General features: G+C 43.8%; 1 protein-coding gene across 3 annotated transcripts; it reads right to left on the bottom strand.

The window, feature by feature from the left end:
• Window positions 1–4,725: 4,725 nt before the first annotated feature.
• Window positions 4,726–10,354, bottom strand: LOC115110242 (alpha-2,8-sialyltransferase 8F-like). 3 transcript variants are annotated; one of them, XM_029635734.2, is made up of 7 exons: window positions 10,024–10,354; window positions 7,791–7,874; window positions 7,545–7,622; window positions 6,676–6,820; window positions 6,464–6,576; window positions 6,270–6,362; window positions 4,726–6,109 (listed from the first exon to the last, which is right to left on the bottom strand). In XM_029635734.2, exons 1-7 carry the CDS (start codon window positions 10,026–10,028, stop codon window positions 5,632–5,634), a joined length of 996 nt encoding a protein of 331 aa, XP_029491594.1. In that variant the 5' UTR covers window positions 10,029–10,354; the 3' UTR covers window positions 4,726–5,631. The 3 variants fall into 3 exon arrangements, with proteins under 3 accessions (XP_029491594.1, XP_029491593.1, XP_064866141.1); XM_029635733.2 differs by lacking the exon at window positions 10,024–10,354 and adding an exon at window positions 9,576–10,006; XM_065010069.1 differs by lacking the exon at window positions 10,024–10,354 and adding an exon at window positions 9,339–9,569.
• Between the last annotated feature and the right edge of the window lie 14,032 nt (window positions 10,355–24,386).

The following is a 24,386-nucleotide window of genomic DNA, read 5'->3' as shown; positions in this document are numbered from 1 at the left end:
ATTCTCTCAAACTTCAGGTTGGATGGGGAGCGTCGCTGCACAGCTATTTTCAGGTCTCTCCAGAGATGTTCGATCCTGCATTGTCTTGGCTGTGTGCTTAGGTTCATTGTCCTATTGGAAGGTAAACCTTCACCCCAGTCTGAGGTCCTGAGTGCGCTGGAGCAGGTTTTCATCATATTCATTTTATTTCGCACGATCCAGATTAGTCTCCCAGTCCCTGCAGCTGAAAAACATCCCCACAGCATGATGCTGCCACCACTATGCTTTACCGTAGGGATGGTGCCAAGTTTCCCACAGATGTGACACTTGGCATCCAGTGAATCTTGTTTTTCATGGTCTCAGAGTACTTTTTGGCAAACTCCAAGCAGGCTGTCATGTGCCTTTTACTGAGGAGCAGCTTCCTTCTGGCCACTCTACCATAAAGGCCTGATTGGTGGAGTGCTACAGAGATGGGTGTCCTTCTGGATGGTTCTCCCATTTCCACAGAGGAGCTCTGGAACTCGGTTAGAATGACCATTGGGTTCTTGGTCACCTCCCTGACCAAGGCCCTTCTCCCCTGATTGCTCAGGTCCAGCACTAGAAAGAGTCTTGGTGGTTCTAAACTTCTTCCATTTAAGAATGATGGAGGTCACTGTGTTCTTGGGGAGTTCAATCTTGGCTCAATCAGACCTTTTTTGGTACCCTTCCCCAGATCTGTGCCTCGACAAAATTCCTTCGACCTCATAGCTTGGTTTTTGCTCTGACATGCACTGTCAACTGTGGGACATCATATAGACAGGTGTGTGCCTTTCCAAATCATGTCCAATCAATTGAATTTACCACAGGTGGACTCCAATGAAGTTGTAGAAACATCTCAAGGATGATCAATGGAAACAGGATGCACCTGAGCTCAATTTTGAGTCTCATGGGGTCTGAATCATGCAAAAACCAGCCTCAATGGTAAGACATTCTCACACAGCATTCCATACATAGGTAATGCTATTTGTGGTGGCATAAGAGTCTGTTCATTTCCATCTTTGAAGTCTAGCGAAATACATTGAAATCGATAAGAAACAATACTGTGCAGCCGTATTCATTGACCTGGCCAAGGCTTTCGACTCTGTCAATCACCACATCCTCATCGGCAGACTCGATAGACTTGGTTTCTCAAATGATTGCCTCGCCTGGTTCACCAACTACTTCTCTGATAGAGTTCAGTGTGTCAAATCGGAGGGCCTGTTGTCCGGGCCTCTGGCAGTCTCTATGGGGGTGCCACAGGGTTAAATTCTTGGGCCGACTCTCTTCTCTGTATACATCAATGATGTTGCTCTTGCTGCTGGTGAGTCTCTGATCTACCTCTACGCAGACGACACCATTCTGTATACTTCTGGCCCTTCTTTGGACACTGTGTTAACAAACCTCCAGACGAGCTTCAATGCCATACAACTCTCCTTCCGTGGCCTCCAACTGCTCTTAAATACAAGTAAAACTAAATGCATGCTCTTCAACCGTTCGCTGCCTGCCCCTGCCCGCCCGTCTAGCATCACTACTCTGGACGGTTCTGACTTAGAATATGTGAACATCTACAAATACCTAGGTGTCTGGTTAGACTGTAAACTCTCCTTCCAGACTCACATCAAACATCTCCAATGCTAAGTCAAATCTAGAATTGGCTTCCTATTTCGCAACAAAGCATCCTTCACTCATGCTGCCAAACATACCCTCGTAAAACTGACCATCCTACCAATCCTCGACTTCGGCGATGTCATTTACAAAATAGCCTCCAATACCCTACTCAATAAATTGGATGCAGTCTATCACAGTGCCATCTGTTTTGTCATCAAAGCCCCATATACTACCCACTACTGCGACCTGTACGCTCTCGTTGGCTGGCCCTCGCTTCATACTCGTCACCAAACCCACTAGCTCCAGGTCATCTACAAGACCCTGCTAGGTAAAGTCCCCCTTATCTCAGCTCCCTGGTCACCATAGCAGCACCCACCTGTAGCACGCGCTCCAGCAGGCATATCTCTCTGGTCACCCCCAAAACCAATTTCTCCTTTGGCCGCCTCGCCTTCCAGTTCTCTGCTGGCAATGACTGGAACGAACTCCAAAAATCTCTGAAACTGGAAACACTTATCTCCCTCACTAGCTTTAAGCACCAGCTGTCAGAGCAGCTCACAGATTACTGAACCTGTACATAGTCATCTATAATTTAGCCCAAACAACTACCTCTTCCCCTACTGTATTTATTTATTTATTTACTTTGCTCCTTTGCACCCCATTATTTTTATTTCTACTTTACTTCTTCCACTGCAAATCTACCATTCCAGTGTTTTACTTACTATATTGTATTTACTTTGCCACCATGGCCTTTTTTTTGCCTTTACCTCCCTTATCTCACCTCATTTGCTCACATTGTATATAGACTTATTTTTCTACTGTATTATTGACTGTATGTTTGTTTTACTCCATGTGTAACTCTGTGTTGTTGTATGTGTCGAACTGCTTTGCTTTATCTTGGCCAGGTCGCAATTGTACATGAGAACTTGTTCTCAACTTGCCTACCTGGTTAAATAAAGGTGAAATAAAGGTGAAATAAAAAAAACAACAACATTGAAATGGTGTGGAAAGCATATTGGAGTGGGGTTGAAGAAAAGTATTTAAGGGATAATCATCTAGGGTTTATGTGTTCCATGGAAAATAATGAACGACGTGGAAGGTGTGTTCCATGACCCGCTAGGTGAGTGGAACTGACCTTCCACTGAATTGCATTATTTTCCAGAGAACGCATAGAGCCCCGAGTTGATTATGCCTTTTATACCATGGCTATAATTTAACACATTTGCGTTAGAAATGTGTTCATTTGACGCAAGAAATGTGTTCAACATCCACTGAAGTAGCTAGCAAGTTTACTTGATAGCTACAGTAGTTGCCGTGGTAACCAAACAAACAGACTTGCTAGTTTAGCCAATCAAACCATCAGTCTGAGTTTACCACTATGAAAATCTAATTAAAAAATGACAATAGTGTTTTCATTTCGACTTTTGCTTTCAAAAGCAGTCCAAACATAGAACATGTAAGAATGAACTATAGCCATTGAATTCTACCTTCCAAATATATCTTGCATTATAGGGAAATAATACAAGCTCTAGAATGCCCTTCTTACCCATGCATCTAGTTTTAACCTATTACTTACAGCAGCTACGGTGCTAATAAGTGAACTGTCAATCCTGCATCCCCCCCACCACTCCCTTGCTAATGTTGTTATTTAGTAACAGCACAGTTTCTTTACTGTCACCATGGTCACAGGGGGAGAGTATTTGTTGTTATAACGCTTTGACTTGTGAGAGCTGGTAACCATGGAAACCCTTTTTGAAAAAGGACTCCCCAGAAATGTTTATGGGTGACATCACTTCCCTGGTCTCCTTCTGTTCCCCCTTCTGTGTTTTTGCCCAAGGCTTCTGTGTCTGGGAGGTTGTGTTGCATTGTGCCAGTGTGGGCATGGCACGACCCAGAGAGCCAACCGGGAGACTGAGGCCTGAGACTGAGGCTGGGGCCCAGCCATCTCTGTGCTACATCCAGGACTGTCAAATGGTACAAAGAACCAGAATGGAAGAGATCTCTGTTTGAAGGGTTATGTAACATCAGTGTGTTTATGTTATTTATAAAACACACTGTGCCAGGTCACTTTCAAACACTGGACTAACATTGGACTAATGACACTCCCTAGATCCTTTTCACATTTGTTTTTAAATGATGTGCAAAGACAATTCCGTGCTCCAGCATCATTACTCTGAGTTAGTTTGGCCTGGGTAAGGTAAGAACCCCCCTTTGTTGTTATTTTATGGTTACAGAATCATTGAAACACTGTTTTTCTTTCCCAAAATGTATTTTGAAATGATGAAACAAATAGTGTTGGTATAGTAGTAGGGTCATTCCAGGAAACGAGTCCCTTCTGGTGACCTAATGAGACTCTTAAGGAAATGTTCTCTAAAGTTGTGGGAACATTTGTTGTTAGCTGGGTTTTGGATAGTCTAACTTGGAGAGAAAATAAACGGTTTTATTTCACCTAATTTGAACATTCTGTCATGAAGAGCACATGTTCAACTTAATAAAAATCGTGTTTTCCCATCATAAGAGGTTCAATAAAAAAATTAATATAGTCAGTGCCTATTAAGTGCCAAATAAAGTATCGGGGTTAACCGCAACAGGGTATACCATTTAATCTGAAATCAGCCATTTCTCCTTGTGACAGGAGGAATGGAAGCTTGTTGTGTGAAACAGAGAATGGCACTTGAAATAAAGCATTTTACAAAATGTATTTTTTTTAAATAATTTTAGCCTGTTCCTATATGGGTAACAGGGTTGACATGTTATGTTCAACCCACTCAGTTTCCCACCACAAAACACCAGAAAATAGCCAAAAAGAGTAGAAGCAGCTCTGCTTTTACACTATGATTTGACTATTAGATATTCAATGTTTCTTTTCAAAAACCTTTTTAAAAGAAATAGTTTCACCATATTAAAACGAGAGTTCAGTTCACGTAAAATGACGGCCAAGTTTTTTTTTTTTTCCTTAAAATGAATAACTAAATCATGTGAAATAAATAATAATCTTCAGAAATTACTTTGTTAAAGAAATAAAATAACTAAGGGCTTTACAATGATGGTGAAAATTGGTTAAGTGGGGTTAAGTGGGTTAGAATCTTTCTTGAAGTCACAGAGGGTGCACAAAGGGAGATCTAAAATTCAGAAGTCTTTATTCATTTAAAAAAATATGATTTATTGAATTTTCCATGTGGTCTATATTAAAGGGCACTTCATTTAATTTAACAGTCTTTTAAAATTCAATATTGGTGCACAATTTCTACTTAAAATATCAAAGAGACAAAAAGGGGACTCATTTCATGGAAGGACCCAGTACCACATTGAATGTATTATACACTATGTCATAATGAGATATAACACATTTAATCATCATTGATATTAAATAGAAATCTGAATGTAACAGTCCAGCTAAAGATTGCCCAATCCAGGAGGTATTAGATTGACATGACCATACATTCAGTTAACTCTTAAAGGCTCGCATGTGTTTTTTTTTGGCTAGGGTCAGGAAGGTGAGTCATATTAGGCACTACACTGACCCCCTCTGTAGTTGGGAAGGCCTCATCTAAACCATACATGTTCCAAAACACTTTGTATTTAAGTCCAACAAAACAAAAACATTCTCTAGATTCCAGCTAGAACACTTGATGATAAATACATAATTGTACACCTATACAGTATATGATATGCATATTTCATGTATTTACACCCATTTTGGGTACAGTACAAATTATTTGATTGCAGATCAACGTGTTCTGCAGACTCTCACACTGAGAATCTACAAACGGCTGCTGGGGAGACTAACTGTCCCAGTCTCTCCCTTGCTCCTCCACTGTGACCAGACATACGTCACATAAAACATGCCCCTGTGCTGAATACCAGAGTGTTCTGGGCCAGTCGGGGCCATCCCATCTGGCAGGTAGCAAAGACATGACTGGGTAAGTGCATGACTGGGTAGGACTCCTGAGAGAGCCTATAAGAGGGCCCTATGTCCCTGTTGTGTCTGTCCTAGCTGTAGGTAAAGTTCCGGTAAAGGGGTGGGGCCTACCTGGCCATGGGCGCACACTCCCCCAGGTGTATCCTGAGCACGCCCTGGCTGTGGAGTCTAAGCAGGTGGTCAAACTCAGCGGGCATAGCGTGCACCGTCTTCTTACTCTGCCTGTTGTCGTAGTAATGGTTGGTGAGGGGCTGGTGTCGCAGGGGGTGTTCATTAAAGGGCCAGAACCCATAGAGATGCACGTTGGCGCACAGCTCCAGTGCCAGGCTAGCCACGATGAGTCCTGTGCTGAGGCGTACCGTCCGCAGGCCCTGGCCCTGCCAGAAGTGCGCCAGACTCTGTAGGTACTCTGGGTTGAGGAAGACAGGCCGCAAGGGGCTGTCAAAGTCCTGGATGGTGTAGAGGGCCCGCAGAGACACAGGCGTGTTGGGGCCATACGAGAAGGCTGGCAAGAGCATCAGGGAGTCGCCATAGCTACGCAGGCTCTCCACGAAGGGCCGACGACGCTCCTGCAGTCCCCCATATCTGAGAGAGGATGGTATGGAGAGAAAAAGAGAGCGGTGAAGAACAGCTGGAGGAGATGAATTTGACCAGCACCAGAATATATGATCAGGTAATTTCTTAATCCACCATAAAACACCAGGTGATAAGCAGTATGAGAAGCCCAATGAACTCCGAAACTCACTTCTCCATGAGGATGCTGGGATTAGCTGTCACCAGGTCTGTCTTGTTGCCCACGTCTCTCTCATAGCCGTTTTCCAGAGGAGGGAGATTACACCTGAGAAAGGGAGACATAGAGGGAAGTGGTCAGTGAATTTGTTTCTAACAATGTTTGAGAGGAAAGGGTAATTATTGTGGAGTAATTTTTCCGTCTCACACCTGATAACAAACTGGGCGGAGTCGATTTTCTCTCCACAGCTGCTATTAGCTAGGATTCCCCCATTCCCAACAACAGAACACGTATCCCAAGTTGTATTCACAAAAGGATTCTCCTGTAAGGCAACACAACATGTGTCATGTCACTCTCTTTCTTAAACACACACTCACACACACTAATCATTGAGGTGACACTCTGGACCAGCTCAACAAACCTTAGCAAAGGTGCTGAACAGTTCAGGGGTCACCTGAAGAGGCTTCCTCTTCTCTCCATCGTACACAACCTTTGACCCCAGAGGAGTGTTGTCCTGTGTCACCATAGCCTTGGTAAGTCCATGACATCTTTTACTCAGAAGAGACCTGAGAACACAACAATAACCTTTTGATTATAAGATAAAGACACAGTATTAAAAGCGAACTGTAAATGAGTCATGTACTTCAAACACACATTTCTCTTATTTTGAAACAGTCTGTTTGATAAGTTAGGTATAAAAACCTACTGGTGATAAATGTAAGAAAATATCAGATATAGGAATACATAAACAAGGCCTCATCTTCATCTTGATATAAATATACAAATTGGAAAGGAATGTTTATTGAAAAGTATTGTCTTTTAGAATGTCCTTCCTTTCAAGTGTTTATTCATTTACAAAGCTCCTTACAGTTCTCTTTGGTGTTGTTTGGTGTGGTTGAAGTCTCTGTATACTCAGCTTCCTGTCTCCGCTAGAATTAGCCCGCGGAGACAGGAAGCTGAGGAAGATAGCCTTGAGAAGGGAAATACCCACTGACTGACTGACGCAATGTGTCGCAACAATCTTACATAACGCTGACCTCTACTTCTACTGCTACTAACAGCATGAAGAAGTAAACGCTAACATTTCACAGGTCACTTCTCCTGCTTTGAAGCACACTTCCACGTGCTTTGAAGCACACTTCCACGTGCTTTGCATCTCATTCTTCTAAGAGTAGAAAGGAAACATCCCCTTTGTTATGGTTAGTGACCCTCACAAAGTGGTCTTTGGCTCATATTGGCTGGCTTTTAGTGGGGTTCAGAGTCTGGGTTTATAGTGTGGTGATGTTTCACCTGAAATTTCTGAACTTGTCCTCCTGCTTCTTCCAGCTGTGAGAGTAGCGCTCCACCACTTTTTCAGTAACTGTATCCCTTTGACACACAGACACACACAGACACACACACACCACACAGACACAACACAGAACATGCAGTTATGAACCATGTAATGAAGTTAAGAACAGTAGAGAGACCGATGAGGTGGTTGTTGAGCAGAGAGGATTGTGGGTAGTGGTTGCCAGGGCGTGTATCTAGTCTCACCTGCAGCCCTTGCATGTTCCGGAGGGGACTGGCCCAGAGTTCATAATAGGATCTTTGTGGGGGGGTCTGCCAGGTTGAACATTGCTATGTACACCAACAGGGACAAGAGGAAGACAGAGAGAATAGAAGGATGAGTAGATCTCTGTTTGAACCCAGTACACCACTTATCTTGTCAACGCTTGTATAGCTGCATTGTTTGCTGTTGTATTTGCAGTGTATTGCTTGAGTTTACCATGTTACCTTCGTTGAATTAATTGTGCTGATGTGGTCATTTACAGTGTGTTTACATTAAACCAATAGCTGAATGTTGTGCATACTATAAACAACAACCTGGTGAGCTAAAGGGTTACTGAAGGGTAAACACAGCTGTTTAAGCGTGTTTTACTGTTCAAACAGGAAACCCGAACGCTTGAAGGAGTTTTACAGCAGCATTACAAACGGCAGTGCCAACCCCAAATTAGCTGAAAGACAAGGGACTTTATCAAAAACAGTCTGAGAAGAAATCCAAGGTCAAAGGTCAAGCCTGAATTTACTACATACAGATAATCCCCCTTGAAGTGAGCTATAAAGAGATATTTTAAGAACACACTTTCAGAGGGTACATGGGTTTCCCTGCTCCACAATGTGACACTCTTGTAGACAGTTATTTATGGCGGGATAATTGTCATATCCTGCAGATGGTGAATGTCAAACAACACTTAGTTCTATGATTCATCTGAGTCTAACGTCACATTCAGACAGTTAGTCGAGATGTGACTGGGGGGGGGGCGTCTCTCAAGTGTCAGTGTCACAGAAGGGCAGACACTAAGCTACAACAAGCCAACAGTGTGTTCATCAAGCGTGTTTTGGTAACAGCACGGGAAGACCTTTTACAGTGACTTCTCGATCTCAATCTCTTGTTCTTGTTCCCCTTTCACTTACTTATCTTCGCCTGCCTACAGGCGACATCTTCATTTCCCGCAGGAAACAGATCACTATTTCAAGTCAACGTCTAACATAGCACACCTACAAGCACATGCTAGGTTCGTATGTTTTTATAAAACAATGGGTCGAGGGGAGATAAGATCTGCTATAATATTTTTTTTTGTGTGAGCATGATATTTCAAAATGCACCAACGTTGAGCCATGTGCCTTTGCAACACCTTCCTCTTATTCTACCTACACTGTCAAATAAACAGTTGAGTTCGCTTCAGCACAAGTTGTCAAATTAGAACAGGTTGTCCAGAGTCCATTAATAGTGGTCTGGTTTAAATCCACAGTCAGTTAAAGACTTTGGGATTTATGATCTGAAATACATCAGCTCTGCTGGGGCACAAACAGAAGTTTCTCTCTCTCTCTCTCTCTCTCTCTTCCACCACATAATCAGGGTGTGTCGGTGGTTTAGTTAAGATACCCACAGTAACAAGCATTGAGAAAAACCAACCATTGCTCTGAGGAGAGAGCGAGAGAGAGAAGAGAGAAAAGGGGAGTTGGTGGAGGGGGTACCAGTGAACAGGCATAACCACCAACACTAAACATATCATATTTCACCCCCTGCACAACTCTTACCTTGTTCCAGTAGAGCAGCTACTCACACCAACCGATGTGAAACAATCACACATTAAAAGCAAAAGTGTGGAGACTCACTCCCTTCTGTCCTCTCTGTGCCTGTCTGGAGTATATGATGCTAGCTACCACCAGCCAGGCCTAATCCCCAAACCTAGCCCGTGGCTAAAGGCTCCAACACCTGCCCAGTCGAGAGGGAGGAAGTTGGGGAGAAGGGATGTGAAAGGGAGTGGGACTCACCGGTCTCTGAAGACATACCAGACGAGTGCAGTCAGGACAGTCCCCAGGATGGACAGGGTGAGCATAAAGCAGAACAGTCCCCTCATGCCTCTCTCCCCCTACTACGTCCTCTGGCTGGCCCTCTTCTCTCTCTCTCCCTCTCTTCTAGTGTCCCTCACTCAGCACTGACACATTAGTTTGTTTTGGCACCTTTCCCCTCTTTCATTTTCTTTTTTTTACCTCTCATGCACCCTCCTCCCTCCCTTGCTTTTTCTCCCCGATTGTACTTCACTGCTCACTCTGGCTCTTTCTGACTGGTTAATCTTTCTGTCTCACTCACTCCCCCTCCTTTTCCGCCCTCTCTTTCTCTCTCTCTCTCTCTCCCCTCGCTCTCTCTTTCTGAGCGTTTCCAGGCACACCGCTTCTGTAAGCAGGCTATCATATCTCTGTCTGTGCCCTATAAAAATACCTCATGTGCCTCTCTCCTTTCTTTCTCTCCTTTCCCCCCTCTTTTCTCCCTCTCCACTCGGCTCCTGTAGAACTACAATGTCCGTCTTGTCCTCACGCCCTCCTTTACGTAGATTGATGTGTCTTGTTTCCTTTCATCTCTCTTTCTGGCTTTCTCTTTCTCACTCCTTCATTGAGAGCACACCACGCTCTTACTTTCTGTCCACTGTAGTCCCACACCACGCTCTTACTTTCTGTCCACTGTAGTCCCACACCACGCTCTTACTTTCTGTCCACTGTAGTCCCAGAGCTCAAGCTGTTGCTCCTTCTGCATTTTCCAACCCCACCCCGGAGCCCCAGCCTTCTCTGCACTTTCCCCCTCCCTCCCTCTCTTCCTGTAATATCCGTCCCACCCCCATCCGAACCCCCTCTTCTCTCCCCTCCTCTGCATGTAGAGCAGCCAGTAATATAATTCCCTGGTACTGAATTAGCCCAGGGTCTGCCTCTTGACTTGTGTGTATGAGTGTGTGTAGTGTATGTACGTGTGTGTGTGTGTGTGTATGTGTTGTGTGAGCGTCTGTTTGGCAGGGATTTATTTTTCCCCTAGCCAATGATGGTCAGAGTAGGCTATCGGCCAATCAGATCGACGGTTTCCCTGTTCTCTATCTCGTGCCCTTCTTTGACTGCCCCGTTCCATATCTGGCTGGCTCTGCAAGTTTACTTTCCAGGTGGTTTTCAGGCTCAAGCTCAACTTTGTTTACAGCATCAGGCATCAGTTCTAAGAAGCTATTAATTAATACAACTTTTCTCACCCTGAGAGATGATGAGAGAGAAAGAGGGAGAAAAATATATACTTTGTGTACAACGCAAAACCCCAAACAATGCATGCAGAGCAGAATTAGGACTATATCTGCTAGTTATCAAAATGTAATTCTACAACCACCTAAAAGGAAGCAATGCCCACACATTCCACCACAAAGCCCTCACCTACAGAGAGATTAACCTAGAGAAGCATCCCCAGGCCAGCAAAACAATTAGTCCCAACCAAATTATGAGAAAGCAAAAATATAACTATTTGACACACTGGAAAGAATCAACCAAAAAACAGAGCAAATTGGAATGCTATCTTTTCCTAAACAGATAGTACACAGTGGCAGAATAACTGACCCCCATGACTGACGCAAAATTAAGAAAATCCTTGACTATGTACAGACTCAGTCAGCATAGCCTTGCTATTGAGAAAGGTCGCCATAGACAGACCTGGCTCGCAAGAGGAGACAGGATATTTGCACACTGCCCACAAAAGGAAGTGGAAACTGAGCTGCATTTCCTAACTTGCTAAATGTATGACCATATTAGAGACACATATTTCCAATAGATCACACAGACCCACAAAGAATTTGAAAACAAATCAAACATAGATCAATTCCCATTTCTGTTAGGTGAAATACCACAATGTTCAATCACACAGCAAGATTTGTGGCCCGTTGCCATGAGGAAAGCGCAACCAGAGGAGCACATTGTAAATACCACCAACATTTCTCTTTTTTTAATCTTCCACCACTATTCGTATTACAACTATTTACACATTGCTAAAACACTGATAATATAACACTTAAAATGCCTTTTTGAAACCTCTTTGAATGCAATGTTTACTGTTCATTTCTAATAATTTTGTTAAATATGTTTCTTCTCACTTTTGTTTATTGTTTATTTCACTTGCTTTGGCAATGTGCACGTATGTTTCCCATGCTAGAGTGGTAGAGGGCTCAGGGATGAGTAGTCTGTACTGATGAGCTGTGTGTGATGAGAACCTGTTTGTGACATAGCACTGGAGCCGGTTCAATCACCCGGGAAACTAAAGCAACACCCCCAAAATGACTTGAGAGGAAGAAAGAGCGAGGAAGAAAGAAAAAAAGAAAGTGAGAAACAGATGTCCTGAGGAATAATACTGGTTTGTATGGGATCCTGTTGCTTTGTATGAAACCTGTCTCCATCTCTCTCCTGTTCTGGTGGAGAGAGGGGGGAGTGTGGAATACAGAGGCAAAGAGGTGGAGGATAATGTTCAGGGTTTGGCTTTAGGAAAACCGTAGGCACAATGAACAATAAACACCTAGCTAATAGAGGCCACACCGAAATCATGTGTATTATACACCATATATTCAAAAGTATGTGGACACCCCTTCAAATTAGGGGATTCGGCTATTTTAGCCACACCCGTTGCTGACAGGTGTATAAAATCTAACACACAGCCATAGACAAACATTGGCAGTAGAATTGCCTTACCGAATAGCTCAGTGACTTCAACGTGACAATGTCATAGGATGCCACCTTTCCAACAAGTCAGTTCATCAAATTTTTTGGCCTGCTAGAGCTGCCCTGGTCAACTGTAAGTGCTGTTATTGTGAAATGTCTAGGAGCAACAATGACTCAGCCAGGAAGTGGTAGTCTACACAAGCTCACAGAACGAGACCACAGAGTGCTGAAAATCATCTGTCCTCGGTTGCAACACTCACTTCCAAGTTTCAAACTGGCTCTGGAAGCAACGTCAACACAATAACTGTTCGTTGGGAGCTTCATGAAATGGGTTTCCATGGCCGAGCTGCCGCACACAAGCCTAAGATCACCATGCGCAATGCCAAGTGTCGGCTGGAGTGGTGTAAAGCACTTCAAAGAGCAGTGGAAATGCGTTTTCTGGAGTGATGAGATGGCTTCACCATCTGGCAGTCAGACGGACAAATCTGGGTTTGGCGGATGGCAGGAGAACGTAACCTGCCTGAATGTATAGATGCCAACTGTAAAGTTGGGTGGAGAAGGATTAATGGTCTGGGGCTGTTTTTCATGGTTTGGCTAGGCCCCTTCGTTCCAGTGAAGGGAAATCTTAACGCTACAGCATACAATGCTGGCGGCAGCATGCATGCCTACAAAAATTGACATTCTAGACAATTCTGTGCTTCCAAGTTGGTTGCAATCAGTTTGGGGAAGGCCCTTTCCTGTTTCAGCATGACAATGTCCCTGTGCACAAAGCGAGGTCCATACATAAATGGTTTGCCGACATTGGTGTGGAAGAACTTGACTGGCCTGTACAAAGCCCTGACCTCAACCCCAATCAAACATCTTTGGGATGAATTGGAATGCCGACTCCGAGCCAGGCCTAATCGCCCAACATCAGTGCCCGACCTCACTAATGCTCTTGTGGCTGAATGGAAGCAAGTCCCTGCAGCAATGTTCCAACATCTAATGGAAAGACTTCCCAGAACACTGGAGGCTGTTATAGCAGCAAAGGGGGGACCAACTCCATATTAATGCCCATGATTTTGGAGTGGGATGTTCAACGAGTAGGTGTCCACATACGTTTGGTCATGTAGTGTATGTGATCAGATTTTATCAACAAGAGATAAGTCCTGTCTTTAAATTCCAGGGAAAAGCCCCATTGATTATGAGTAGGGCTCTGTCTTAAAAGCTACCGTTAATCTGGGAAGTTGCCCAGTAGGCTGGACTGTGCAGTCTTAAGCTCCCAAAACAATAGAGCTCTAAGAGAGGTTCTCCTGGCACATCTCACAGTATGCCCCTGCCCATGCAAAGATCCTGCTCAGTTATATAAGGGCACTAAATGTGCTACATTATGATTATGTGCAGTAAGGCTAATAAAAGATCATGAAGATCGGTCTACTAATAACACACACTAGGACTAATAGTGTTGCTAATGTTGGAGCTCACTGAGGCAATGAGGGAGCATAAGGGCAATCTGACAGTGCTATTAGCTAGCTCTGTGTAGGCAGGGAGGAAGGTGAATGGGTGAGTTGTGTAATGTTTTTGTGTATGATGACTGGTGTCTCTATGCTATGCTAGGCTCATGGATTCAGTGATTTATGTAAGCAGCTGGGCCTCCCATGGGGAATGTTTGCTATGTGTGTGCTGTGTGTTCCATTGGCCTAAGCCGCTGTACCATCTGGGCTTGACGTTGGTCAGGAGGAGGGGTGGATGTTATGTCCTTCTAGTTCCGTTGTGTCATTTCCTATTGCAGACAGAAGAACGGACAGACAGACAGACAGACGGACATACACGGACACACGCCGACTCTTCTATCTCCTATACACAGATAACAGTATTTCCTCTCAGATAATAATATGTATCCTTTCATGATAGAAGAGGGAGTTCTGGGAAAGTTCTTTCTTCTTCAGACTGTATGAACTATGAACCTTGTGTAGACGCCAGATAAATGACTCAGCCCTAGAGCATAAGAAGTACACGGCAGCATGCATGCCTACAAAAATTATATGATCGGAGAAGGACTGTGACGCACTGATAAGAAAAGACAGCGCTAGCTTGGAACCCTAAAAACAACGAAAGCAGCAGGCAGCAACACTGAGTATATGATATGCTGATAGTAGAAGGAGGCAGTGTTCTCTCTCTCTCTCTGTCGCTCTCTCTGTTGATAAAAGTCTCATCTCATTTTCCCCGTGTTACATGCTGTCCCACACACAGCACTCCAAGCCATATTAATTCCTTCTTGTTCCAAGCAAAAATGCCTTTTTTCCTAGGGCACATTTCTAATCTTATTAAAGCCTCGCTCTCTGGGAACAACCTGCTCTCCTCTCCCCCGCCTCCCTCACTTCCCCCGCCTGACTGAATAATTCATAAATTATCAATCTAATTCAATTGAGTATACTTTAAAGTGATTAATCTATTATTCAACAGAGAGAGGAGGAATCAGTCCAGTACACTCTCGATAAATTATCAAGATTTGTGTATGTGTGTGTTTACTGTTGACCTATTACAGTAGATTTGTGTATGGATAAAGGTCTGTTTGAGAGTTCTAGGTTTATCATGAATGGTTTTCTGTGTATTTAGGTGAGTGTATTTTGTACCTGTATATTTGTGTAAGTGTACATAAGTGCTGCTGGTCTTGATTGTCAAGGTGTTGGTTAAGTGTTGCTGTGTATGTTTCCAGGCTGATATAGCCCAGCTGTTCCACACAGGGAGCCTGAGAAGGAGCTTAGCTGTGGGGGTGGGATGGAGGGATGGAGGGATGGAGGGGAGGGGCAATTACTTCCTGCCTGTGCCCATGTGACATCACACGGCATGGCTGGGCAGCTTCTGGATACAGGACAAACGGTAACAAAAGGACCCAGTGTCCCCCGGCAAATCAAATCAAATCAAATTTTATTGGCAGCATGCACAGATTTAGCAGATGTTATTGTGGGTACAACGAAATGCTTATGTTCCGAGCTCCAACAGTGCTGTAATATCTAACAATACACACAAATCTAAAAACTAAAAGAATGGAATTAAGAAATATATAAATATTAGGACGAGCAATGTTGGAGTCCAGAGTATAAATATATATGTATATGATGGGATGTATAGACATTATGGACAGTACAGTGGCTTGCAAAAGTATTCACCCCCTTGGCATTTTTCCTATTTTGTTGACTTACAACCTGGAATTAAAATGGATTTTTTTTTGGGGGGGGGGGGGGGTTCTAAAGTTAATTTTTCATTTCACCTCAGCAAGTTGGACTATTTGTATATGTCCAGTACACGACATCCACATATAAAATCAATTTAAATTACAGGTTGTAATGCAACAAAATAGGAAAAACGCCAAGGGGGATGATTACTTTTGCAAGGCACTGTATTTGGATATAACATGTAGTATATCTGTAGAACACGTAGGACAGAATAGTATATGTACAGCAACAGTTAAATAGGATAGGCCTTGACTACAATACAGTATATCCAGTGTATTTGGAAGTATTCAGGCCCTTTGACTTTTTCCACATGTTGTTACTTTGTTATTCTAAAATTGATCAAATTAAATGTTTTCCTCATCAATCTACACACAATACCCCATAATGACAAAGTGAAAACAGGTTTTTGAAAACAGAAATACCTTATTTACATAAGAATTCAGACCCTTCGCTATGAGACTCGAAATTGAGCTCAGGTGCAACCTGTTTCCATTGATCATCCTTGAGATGTTTCTACAACTTGGAGTCCACCTGTGGTAAATTCAATTGATTGGACATGATTTGGAAAGGCACACACCTGTCTATATGAGGTCCCACAGTTGACAGTGCATGTCAGAGTAAAAACCAAGCTATGAGGTCGAAGGAATTGTCTGTAAAGATCTGAGACAGGGGGGCCCACAATGCAAATAGTCCGGGTAGACATCTGATTACCTGTTCAGGAGTCTTATGGCGTGGGGGTAAAAACTGTTGAGAAGCCTTTGTGTCCTAGACTTGGCACTCCGGTACCACTTGCCATGCGGTAGTAGAGAGAATAGTCTATGACTGTGTTAGAGGATTTTTATTCCTATATGTTCATTAAACAATTCAATTATAACAAAGCAAAACATCTGGTCCGTTTCTAAGAATTTGCAAGATTCTTATTTGTATAAAATAGATAAAGATCAGTCTCAAGATTAATAGCGTTTATTCCCGAGAGCTCTGAACATAATCCCATGTACATTAGTTTATATAACACACATTGCGTCATGTCTTACGAAAATGTCCCTCCTCCTCCTGGATCATGTCAAAACTGCTTTTCAATTCAGTTGCAACACATACACATTGCTTATCTTCTGCTACCATATGTTACACAATCTACTGCACGCCCAACAGTTTCTCCCCTCCCTGGTTGGGGACCAGACATATTTCATGTTGTTAGTTTCACTGTGATCACGAGTTGTCTGTAGACCCTTCCTCTTGGCCTATGTAGCAACATATTCTTCAACAGACAACAGATAACTCTGTGAGTTATAACTCTACGCCAAATGTATACATTATTTAGTCATTATTGATAAAAATCCTTCAACAGACTGGGGTGGCTGGGGTCGTTGACCATTTTTAGGACCTTCCTCTGACACCGCCTGGTGTGGAGGTCCTGGATGGAAGGCAGCTTATCCCCAGTGATGTACTGGGCCGTACGCTCTACCCTCTGTAGTGCACTGCGGTCATATGCCGAGCAAATGCCGTACCAGGCAGTGATGCAACCAGTCAGGATGCTCTCGATGTTGCAGCTGTAGAACCTTTTGAGGATCTCAGGACCCATTCCAAATCGTTTTAGTTTCCTGAGGCGGAATAGGCTTTGTCGTGCCCTCTTCACGACTGTCTTGGTGTATTTGGACCATTCTAGTTTGTTGTTGATCTGGACACAGAGGAACTTGAAGCTCTTAATCTGCTCCACTACAGCCCCGTTGATGAGAATGGGGGCGTGCTCGGTCCTCCTTTTCCTGTAGTCCACAATCATCTCCTTAGTCTTGGTCGCGTTGAGGGATAGGTTGTTATTCTGGCACCACACGGCCAGATCTCTGACCTCCTCCCTATAGGCTGTCTCGTCGTTGTCTGTGATCAGGCCTACCACTGTTGTGCGTCGGAAAACTTAATGATGGTGTTTGAGTCGTGCCTGGCCATGCAGTCGTGGGTGAACAGGGAGTACAGGAGGGGACTGAGCATGCAACCCTGTGGAGCTCCAGTGTTGAGGATCAGTGTGGCAGATGTGTTGCTACCCACCCTCACCACCTAGGGGCGGCCCGTCAGGAAGTCCAGGATCTAGTTGCAGAGGGAGGTGTTTAGTCCCAGGATCCTTAGCTTAGTGATGAGCTTTGAGGGTACTATGGTGTTGAACGCTGAGCTGTAGTCAATGAATAGCATTCTTACATAAGTGTTCCTTTTGTCCAGGTGGGAAAGGGAAGTGTGGAGTGCAATAGAGATTGCATCATCTGTGGATCTGTTTGGGCAGTATGCAAATTGGAGTGGGTCTAGGGTTTCTGGGTGTTGATGTGAGCCATTACCAACCTTTCAAAGCACTTCATGGCTACGGATGTGAGTGCTACGGGTCTGTAGTCATTTAGGCAGATTGCCTTTGTGTTCTTGGGCACAGGGACTATGGTGGTCTGCTTGAAACATATTGGTATTACAGACTTAATCATGGACATGTTGAAAATGTCAGTGAAGACACCTGCCAGTTGGTCAGAACATGCCCGGAGCACACGTCCTGGTAATCCGTCTGGCCCCGCAGCCTTGTGTATGTTTACCTGTTTAAAGGTCTTTCTCACATCGGCTATGGAGAGCGTGATCACACAGTCGTAAGGAACAGCTGATGCTCTCATGCATGCCTCAGTTTTGCTTGCCTCGAAGCGAGCATAGAAGTGATTTAGCTCGTCTGGTAGCCTCGTGTCACTGGGCAGCTCGCTGCTGTGCTTCCCTTTGTAGTCTGTAATAGTTTGCAAGCCCTGCCACATAAGACGAGTGTCGGAGCCGGTGTAGTATGATTCAATCGCAGCCCTGTATTGACGCTTTGCCTGTTTGATGGTTCGTCGCAGGTGATAGCAGGATTTCTTGTAAGCTTCCGGGTTAGAGTCCCGCACCTTGAAAGCGGCAGCTTTGCCCTTTAGCTCAGTGCGACTGTTGCCTGTAATCCATGACTTCTGGTTGGGGTATGTATGAACAGTCACTGTGGGGACGACGTCCTCGATGCACTTATTGATAAAGCCAGTGACTGATGTGGTGTACTCCTCAATGCCATCGGCAGAATCCTGGAACATGTTCCAGTCTGTGATAGCAAAACAGTCCTGTAGTTTAGCATCTGCTTCATCTGATGACTTTTTTATAGACCGAGTCACTGGTGCTTCCTGCTTTAATTTTTGCAGAACAACGTTGGACAGTCCTTACCATGGATACTTGAGTTTCTGGAGCAGGCGTGATCTGATTTGCCGAAGGGAGGGCGGGGGCCTTGTAGCCATCCCAAAAAGGAGAGTAGCAATGATTGAGCGTTTTTCATGTGCGAGTAGAGCAGGCAATGTGTTGATAAAACTTTGGTAGCGTTTTCCTCATAAAAGTAATTAAAGTCCCCAGCTACAATAAATGCGGCCTCGGGATATGCGGTTTCTAGTTTGTACAGTGTAGTTCCTTGAGAACCATTGTGGTTAAGCCTGAGGGGGAACATAAACGGCTGTGATGATGACTAAAGAAAATTATCCTGGCAGGTAATGCGTTCGGCATTTGATTATGAGATATTCAGGTCGGGTGAATGAAAGGACTTGAGTTCCTGTATGTTACCAAAATCACACCATTTGTAGTTATTCATGAAACACACACCTCCACCTTTATTTTTCCTGGAGAGTTCTTTATTCCTGTCTGAGCGCTGTACTGAAAACCCAGCAGGCTGTATGGACGGGGACAGTATATCTGGAGAGAGCCATGATTCTGTGAAACAGAGTATGTTGCAGTCCCTGATGTTTCTCTAGAAGGAGATCCTCACCCTTAGTCCTCCGATACACAACCCAACCAAGCCGCACTGCTTCTTAACACAGCGCTCATCCAACCCGGAAGCCAGCCGCACCAATGTGTCGGAGGAAACACCGTGCACCTGGCAACCTTGGTTAGCGTGGCCCGCCACAGGAGTCGCTGGTGTGCGATGAGACAAGGATATCCCTACCGGCCAAGCCCTCCCTAACCCGGACGACGCTAGGCCAATTGTGCGTTGCCCCACGGACATCCCGGTCGCGGCCGGTTACGACAGAGACTGGGCGCGAACCCAGGGTCTCTGGTGGCACAGCTGGCGCTGCTGCGCCCTTAACCACTGCGCCACCCGGGAGGCCACAAAGATGTTTTTTTAAACGAGTCGGACACAAAGGATTTACTTCAGACACGAGACAAGGCCCGTCATTCACATGAAGAAGAGATGGAGATATCGGGGATGTACATAACCAAACAAAAGTTTGGGGTCACTTGAAAATGTCCTTGCTTTTGAAATAATTTTTTTGTTTTTGTCCATTAAAATAACTTAAAATTGATCAGAAATACTGTGTAGACATTGTTAATGTTGTAAATGACTATTGTAGTTGTTTTTTTATGGAATATCTACATACAGTGGGGCAAAAAGTATTTAGTCAGCCACCAATTGTGCAAGTTATCCCACTTAAAAAGATGAGAGAGGCCTGTAATTTTCATCATAGGTACACTTCAACTATGACAGACAAAATGAGAAAAAAAAATCCAGAAAATCACATTGTATGATTTTTAATGAATTTATTTGCAAATTATGGTGGAAAATAAGTATTTGGTCAATAACAAAAGTTTATCTCAATACTTTGTTATATACCCTTTGTTGGCAATGACAGAGGTCAAACGTTTCCTGTAAGTCTTCTTCACAAGGTTTTCACACACTGTTGCTGGTATTTTGGCCCATTCCTCCATGCAGATCTCCTCTAGAGTAGTGATGTTTTGGGGCTGTTGCTGGGCAACACGGACTTTCAACTCCCTCCAAAGATTTTCTATGGGGTTGAGATCTGGAGACTGGCTAGGACACTCCAGGACCTTGAAATGCTTCTTACGAAGCCACTCCTTCGTTGCCCGGGCGGTGTGTTTGGGATCATTGTCATGCTGAAAGACCCAGCCACGTTTCATCTTCAATGCCCTTGCTGACGGAAGGAGGGTTTCACTCAAAATCTCACGATACATGGCCCCATTCATTCTTTCCTTTACACGGATCAGTCATCCTGGTCCCTTTGCAGAAAAACAGCCCCAAAGCATGATGTTTCCACCCCCATGCTTCACAGTAGGTATGGTGTTCTTTGGATGCAACTCAACATTCTTTGTCCTCCAAACACGACGAGTTGGGTTTTTACCAAAAAGTTATATTTTGGTTTCATCTGACCATATGACATTCTCCCAATCTTCTTCTGGATCATCCAAATACTCTCTAGCAAACTTCAGACGGGCCTGGACATGTACTGGCTTAAGCAGGGGGACACGTCTGGCACTGCAGGATTTGAGTCCCTGGCGGCGTAGTGTGTTACTGATGGTAGGCTTTGTTACTTTGGTCCCAGCTCTCTGCAGGTCATTCACTAGGTCCCCCTGTGTGGTTCTGGGATTTTTGCTCACCGTTCTTGTGATCATTTTGAGATCTTGCGTGGAGCCCCAGATCGAGGGAGATTATCAGTGGTCTTGTATGTCTTCCATTTCCTAATAATTGCTCCCACAGTTGATTTCTTCAAACCAAGCTGCTTACCTATTGCAGATTCAGTCTTCCCAGCCTGGTGCAGGTCTACAATTTTGTTTCTGGTGTCCTTTGACAGCTCTTTGGTCTTGGCCATAGTGGAGTTTGGAGTGTGACTGTTTGAGGTTGTGGACAGGTGTCTTTTATACTGATAACAAGTTCAAACAGGTACCATTAATACAGGTAACGAGTGGAGGACAGAGGAGCCTCTTTAAGAAGAAGTTACAGGTCCGTGAGAGCCAGAAATCTTGCTTATTTGTAGGTGACCAAATACTTATTTTCCACCATAATTTGCAAATAAATTCATTAAAAATCCTACAATATGATTTTCTGGATTTTTTCTCTCATTTTGTCTGTCATACTTGAAGTGTACCTACGATGAAAATTGCAGGCCTCTCTCATGTTTTTAAGTGGGATAACTTGCACAATTGGTGGCTGACTAAATACTTTTTTGCCCCACTGTAAAAAGGTCTGACCCATTTTGATTTATCCTAAATTAAAATGGCTATTTGAATATACGCTCCATGATCCCCTGCCTTAGTCTCTTCCTATAAAGAAACATTCTATGGGCGGCAGGTAGCCTAGTGGTTAGTGTTCGGCCAGTAACCAAACGGTTGCTAGATGGACTCTTCGAGCTGACAAGGTAAAAATCTGTCGTTCTGCCCCTGAACAAGGCAGTTCAGGCCGTCACTGTTCCTAGATCGTCATTGTAAATAAGATTTGTTCTTCACCGACTTGCCTAGTAAATTAAAATATGGACACAATTCTCAAATGGCATAGAAAAGTTGCCCAACTGATACATAATCATATTTGGCTAACAATGTGTCATGTAATTATTTAATCAGTGTTCATAAATTCCAATTATATTTATCTGTCTGATACCCAGAGGTTGTAAAGCTCTGGTCTTAAATAAAACAGACAGAATTCCCAGCTCACAATTGATCAGATCCCAATTTATTTGAGAGAGCTCTCAAGTTTTCACAAATACATTCCTTCTCATACCATCCTGTGGCACAGGCATAGCATTCTTCTTTGGCTACTGATCTGGTCGTATATTGAATCCACTCTAACCAGAGGTTGGAATCTCTAAACCCAGTCTCCAACTCTATCACTTCTTTAAAGTATTTTGTCTGAACTATTTGCACTGGTCCTTGGCCCTGGATGATTACACTAGGAATACCAGTTGTGTTAGGGAAACTGATTAAACTATTTGCACTGGTCCTTGGCCCTGGATGATTACACTAGGAATACCAGTTGTGTTATGGAAACTGATTCAACTATTTGCACTGGTCCTTGGCCCTGGATGATTACACTAGGAATACCAGTTGTGTTAGGGAGACTGATTCAACTATTTGCACTGGTCCTTGGCCCTGGATGATTACACTAGGAATACCAGTTGTGTTAGGGAGACTGATTCAACTATTTGCACTGGTCCTTGGCCCTGGATGATTACACTAGGAATACCAGTTGTGTTGGGAAACTGATTAAACTATTTGCACTGGTCCTTGGCCCTGGATGATTACACTAGGAATACCAGTTGTGTTGGGAGACTGATTCAACTCTGGCTGCCCATAGTATCCTTACCAGCTTTTACCTCTGTGACCTGGAACGGTACCATAGTATATGTTAAAGACTGATCAAAACCAATATACCATAATCCAAGACCCTGGATCTTTACAGTTTTAATGGTAATTCATACCTTTATACAATACCACCCCTGCTCCGGAAAACAGCCCAAAACTCCCACCTTTACTGAACTCCATCTGTTCCCATATTGAGTGTGTGGGTTTGCATAGCTACCCTTCTCAGTGTGAGCTATGACTTGATTCCATGAATTACACTGTGGTTTACACAAATACCTTCCCCAGAGACCCATTGTTCTAGACTGCCAAGGAGTGAAGGACCCCAATTGGTCTACATAGAACACAACTGAAATATCCTTCCCCAACTCCACTCTCACTTCCTTACTATTCAGTTTCAGTGAACTCTTAAGATGCTTTGGTAAAATCAAATTTCCCTCATCTACCATACGAGTCCATTTACCCTTTTCGGCCTCCTCGGGGGGTTCATGGTGTATCAGGAATATGACTCCCACAATCAGATAGCTCAGGACGGCCAGCATATCTGTAAAGCCCCACCCTCTCCCAGAGAACACATCATCAGCTAGAGGCCAGGCACACTTCCACTTCTATGAACAAACACAGGGATGAAATGACGGGGTTAGGGAATTTTCGTCAGAGAGATTGACCCCCGGATCCTATTGATTCCAGTTCTCCAAACCTAATGATAATTCCTCTTTACCTCAAATCATTAATCATAAGTTTTAATCAACGTCAATGTATATGTATGCTTAAGTGAACATGCTACCCTTAGATACAATTATCCTGATATCATTACTATCTAAATGTAATATTTTTTTCCTCTGTCGCAAATGCAGTACATTTCTCAGCGTAAGAAATCAGCAATTCAATCCCAGGCATTCAACAAAAAATGTAAACGTGTTCTCCCATGGCTCCTTCAACTTACATAAATTAGATAACTTCCATCTGTCCCAGAAGAAGGAATCCTACTCAAAACACATCAGATAATACCGTGTTTAATTAAGTAAAATCAACACCTAAAATCTACAATAAACAGTAAACAAATAAACAAACCAAGAATCAATTACCACCAGAATACATTATCAAATCAAATCAAATGTATTTATATAGCCCTTCGTACATCAGCTGATATCTCAAAGTGCTGTACAGAAACCCAGCCTAAAACCCCAAACAGCAAGCAATGCAGGTGTAGAAGCACGGTGGCTAGGAAAAACTCCATAGAAAGGCCAAAACCTAGGAAGAAACCTAGAGAGGAACCAGGCTATGAGGGGTGGCCAGTCCTCTTCTGGCTGTGCCGGGTGGAGATTATAACAGAACATGGCCAAGATGTTCAAATGTTCATAAATGACCAGCATGGTCCAATAATAATAATAAGGCAGAACAGTTGAAACTGGAGCAGCAGCATGGCCAGGTGGACTGGGGACAGCAAGGAGTCATCATGTCAGATAGTCCTGAGGCACGGTCCTAGGGCTCAGGTCCTCCGAGAGAGAGAAAGAAAGAATTAGAGAGAGCACACTTAAATTCACACAGGACACCGAATAGGACAGGAGAAGTACTCCAAATATAACAAACTGACCCTAGCCCCCCGACGCATAAACTACTGCAGCATAAATACTGGAGGCTGAGACAGGAGGGGTCGGGAGACACTGTGGCCCCATCCGAGGACACCCCCGGACAGGGCCAAACAGGAAGGATATAACCCCACCCACTTTGCCAAAGCACAGCCCCCACACCACTAGAGGGATATCTTCAACCACCAACTTACCATCCTGAGACA

This window comes from Oncorhynchus nerka, linkage group LG26 (genome assembly GCF_034236695.1).
Source record: "Oncorhynchus nerka isolate Pitt River linkage group LG26, Oner_Uvic_2.0, whole genome shotgun sequence".
NCBI classification, from domain to species: Eukaryota; Metazoa; Chordata; class Actinopteri; order Salmoniformes; family Salmonidae; genus Oncorhynchus; species Oncorhynchus nerka.
The sequence above is the reverse complement of the archived record's forward strand: the minus strand, read 5'-3'. Positions and strand labels throughout refer to the sequence as shown.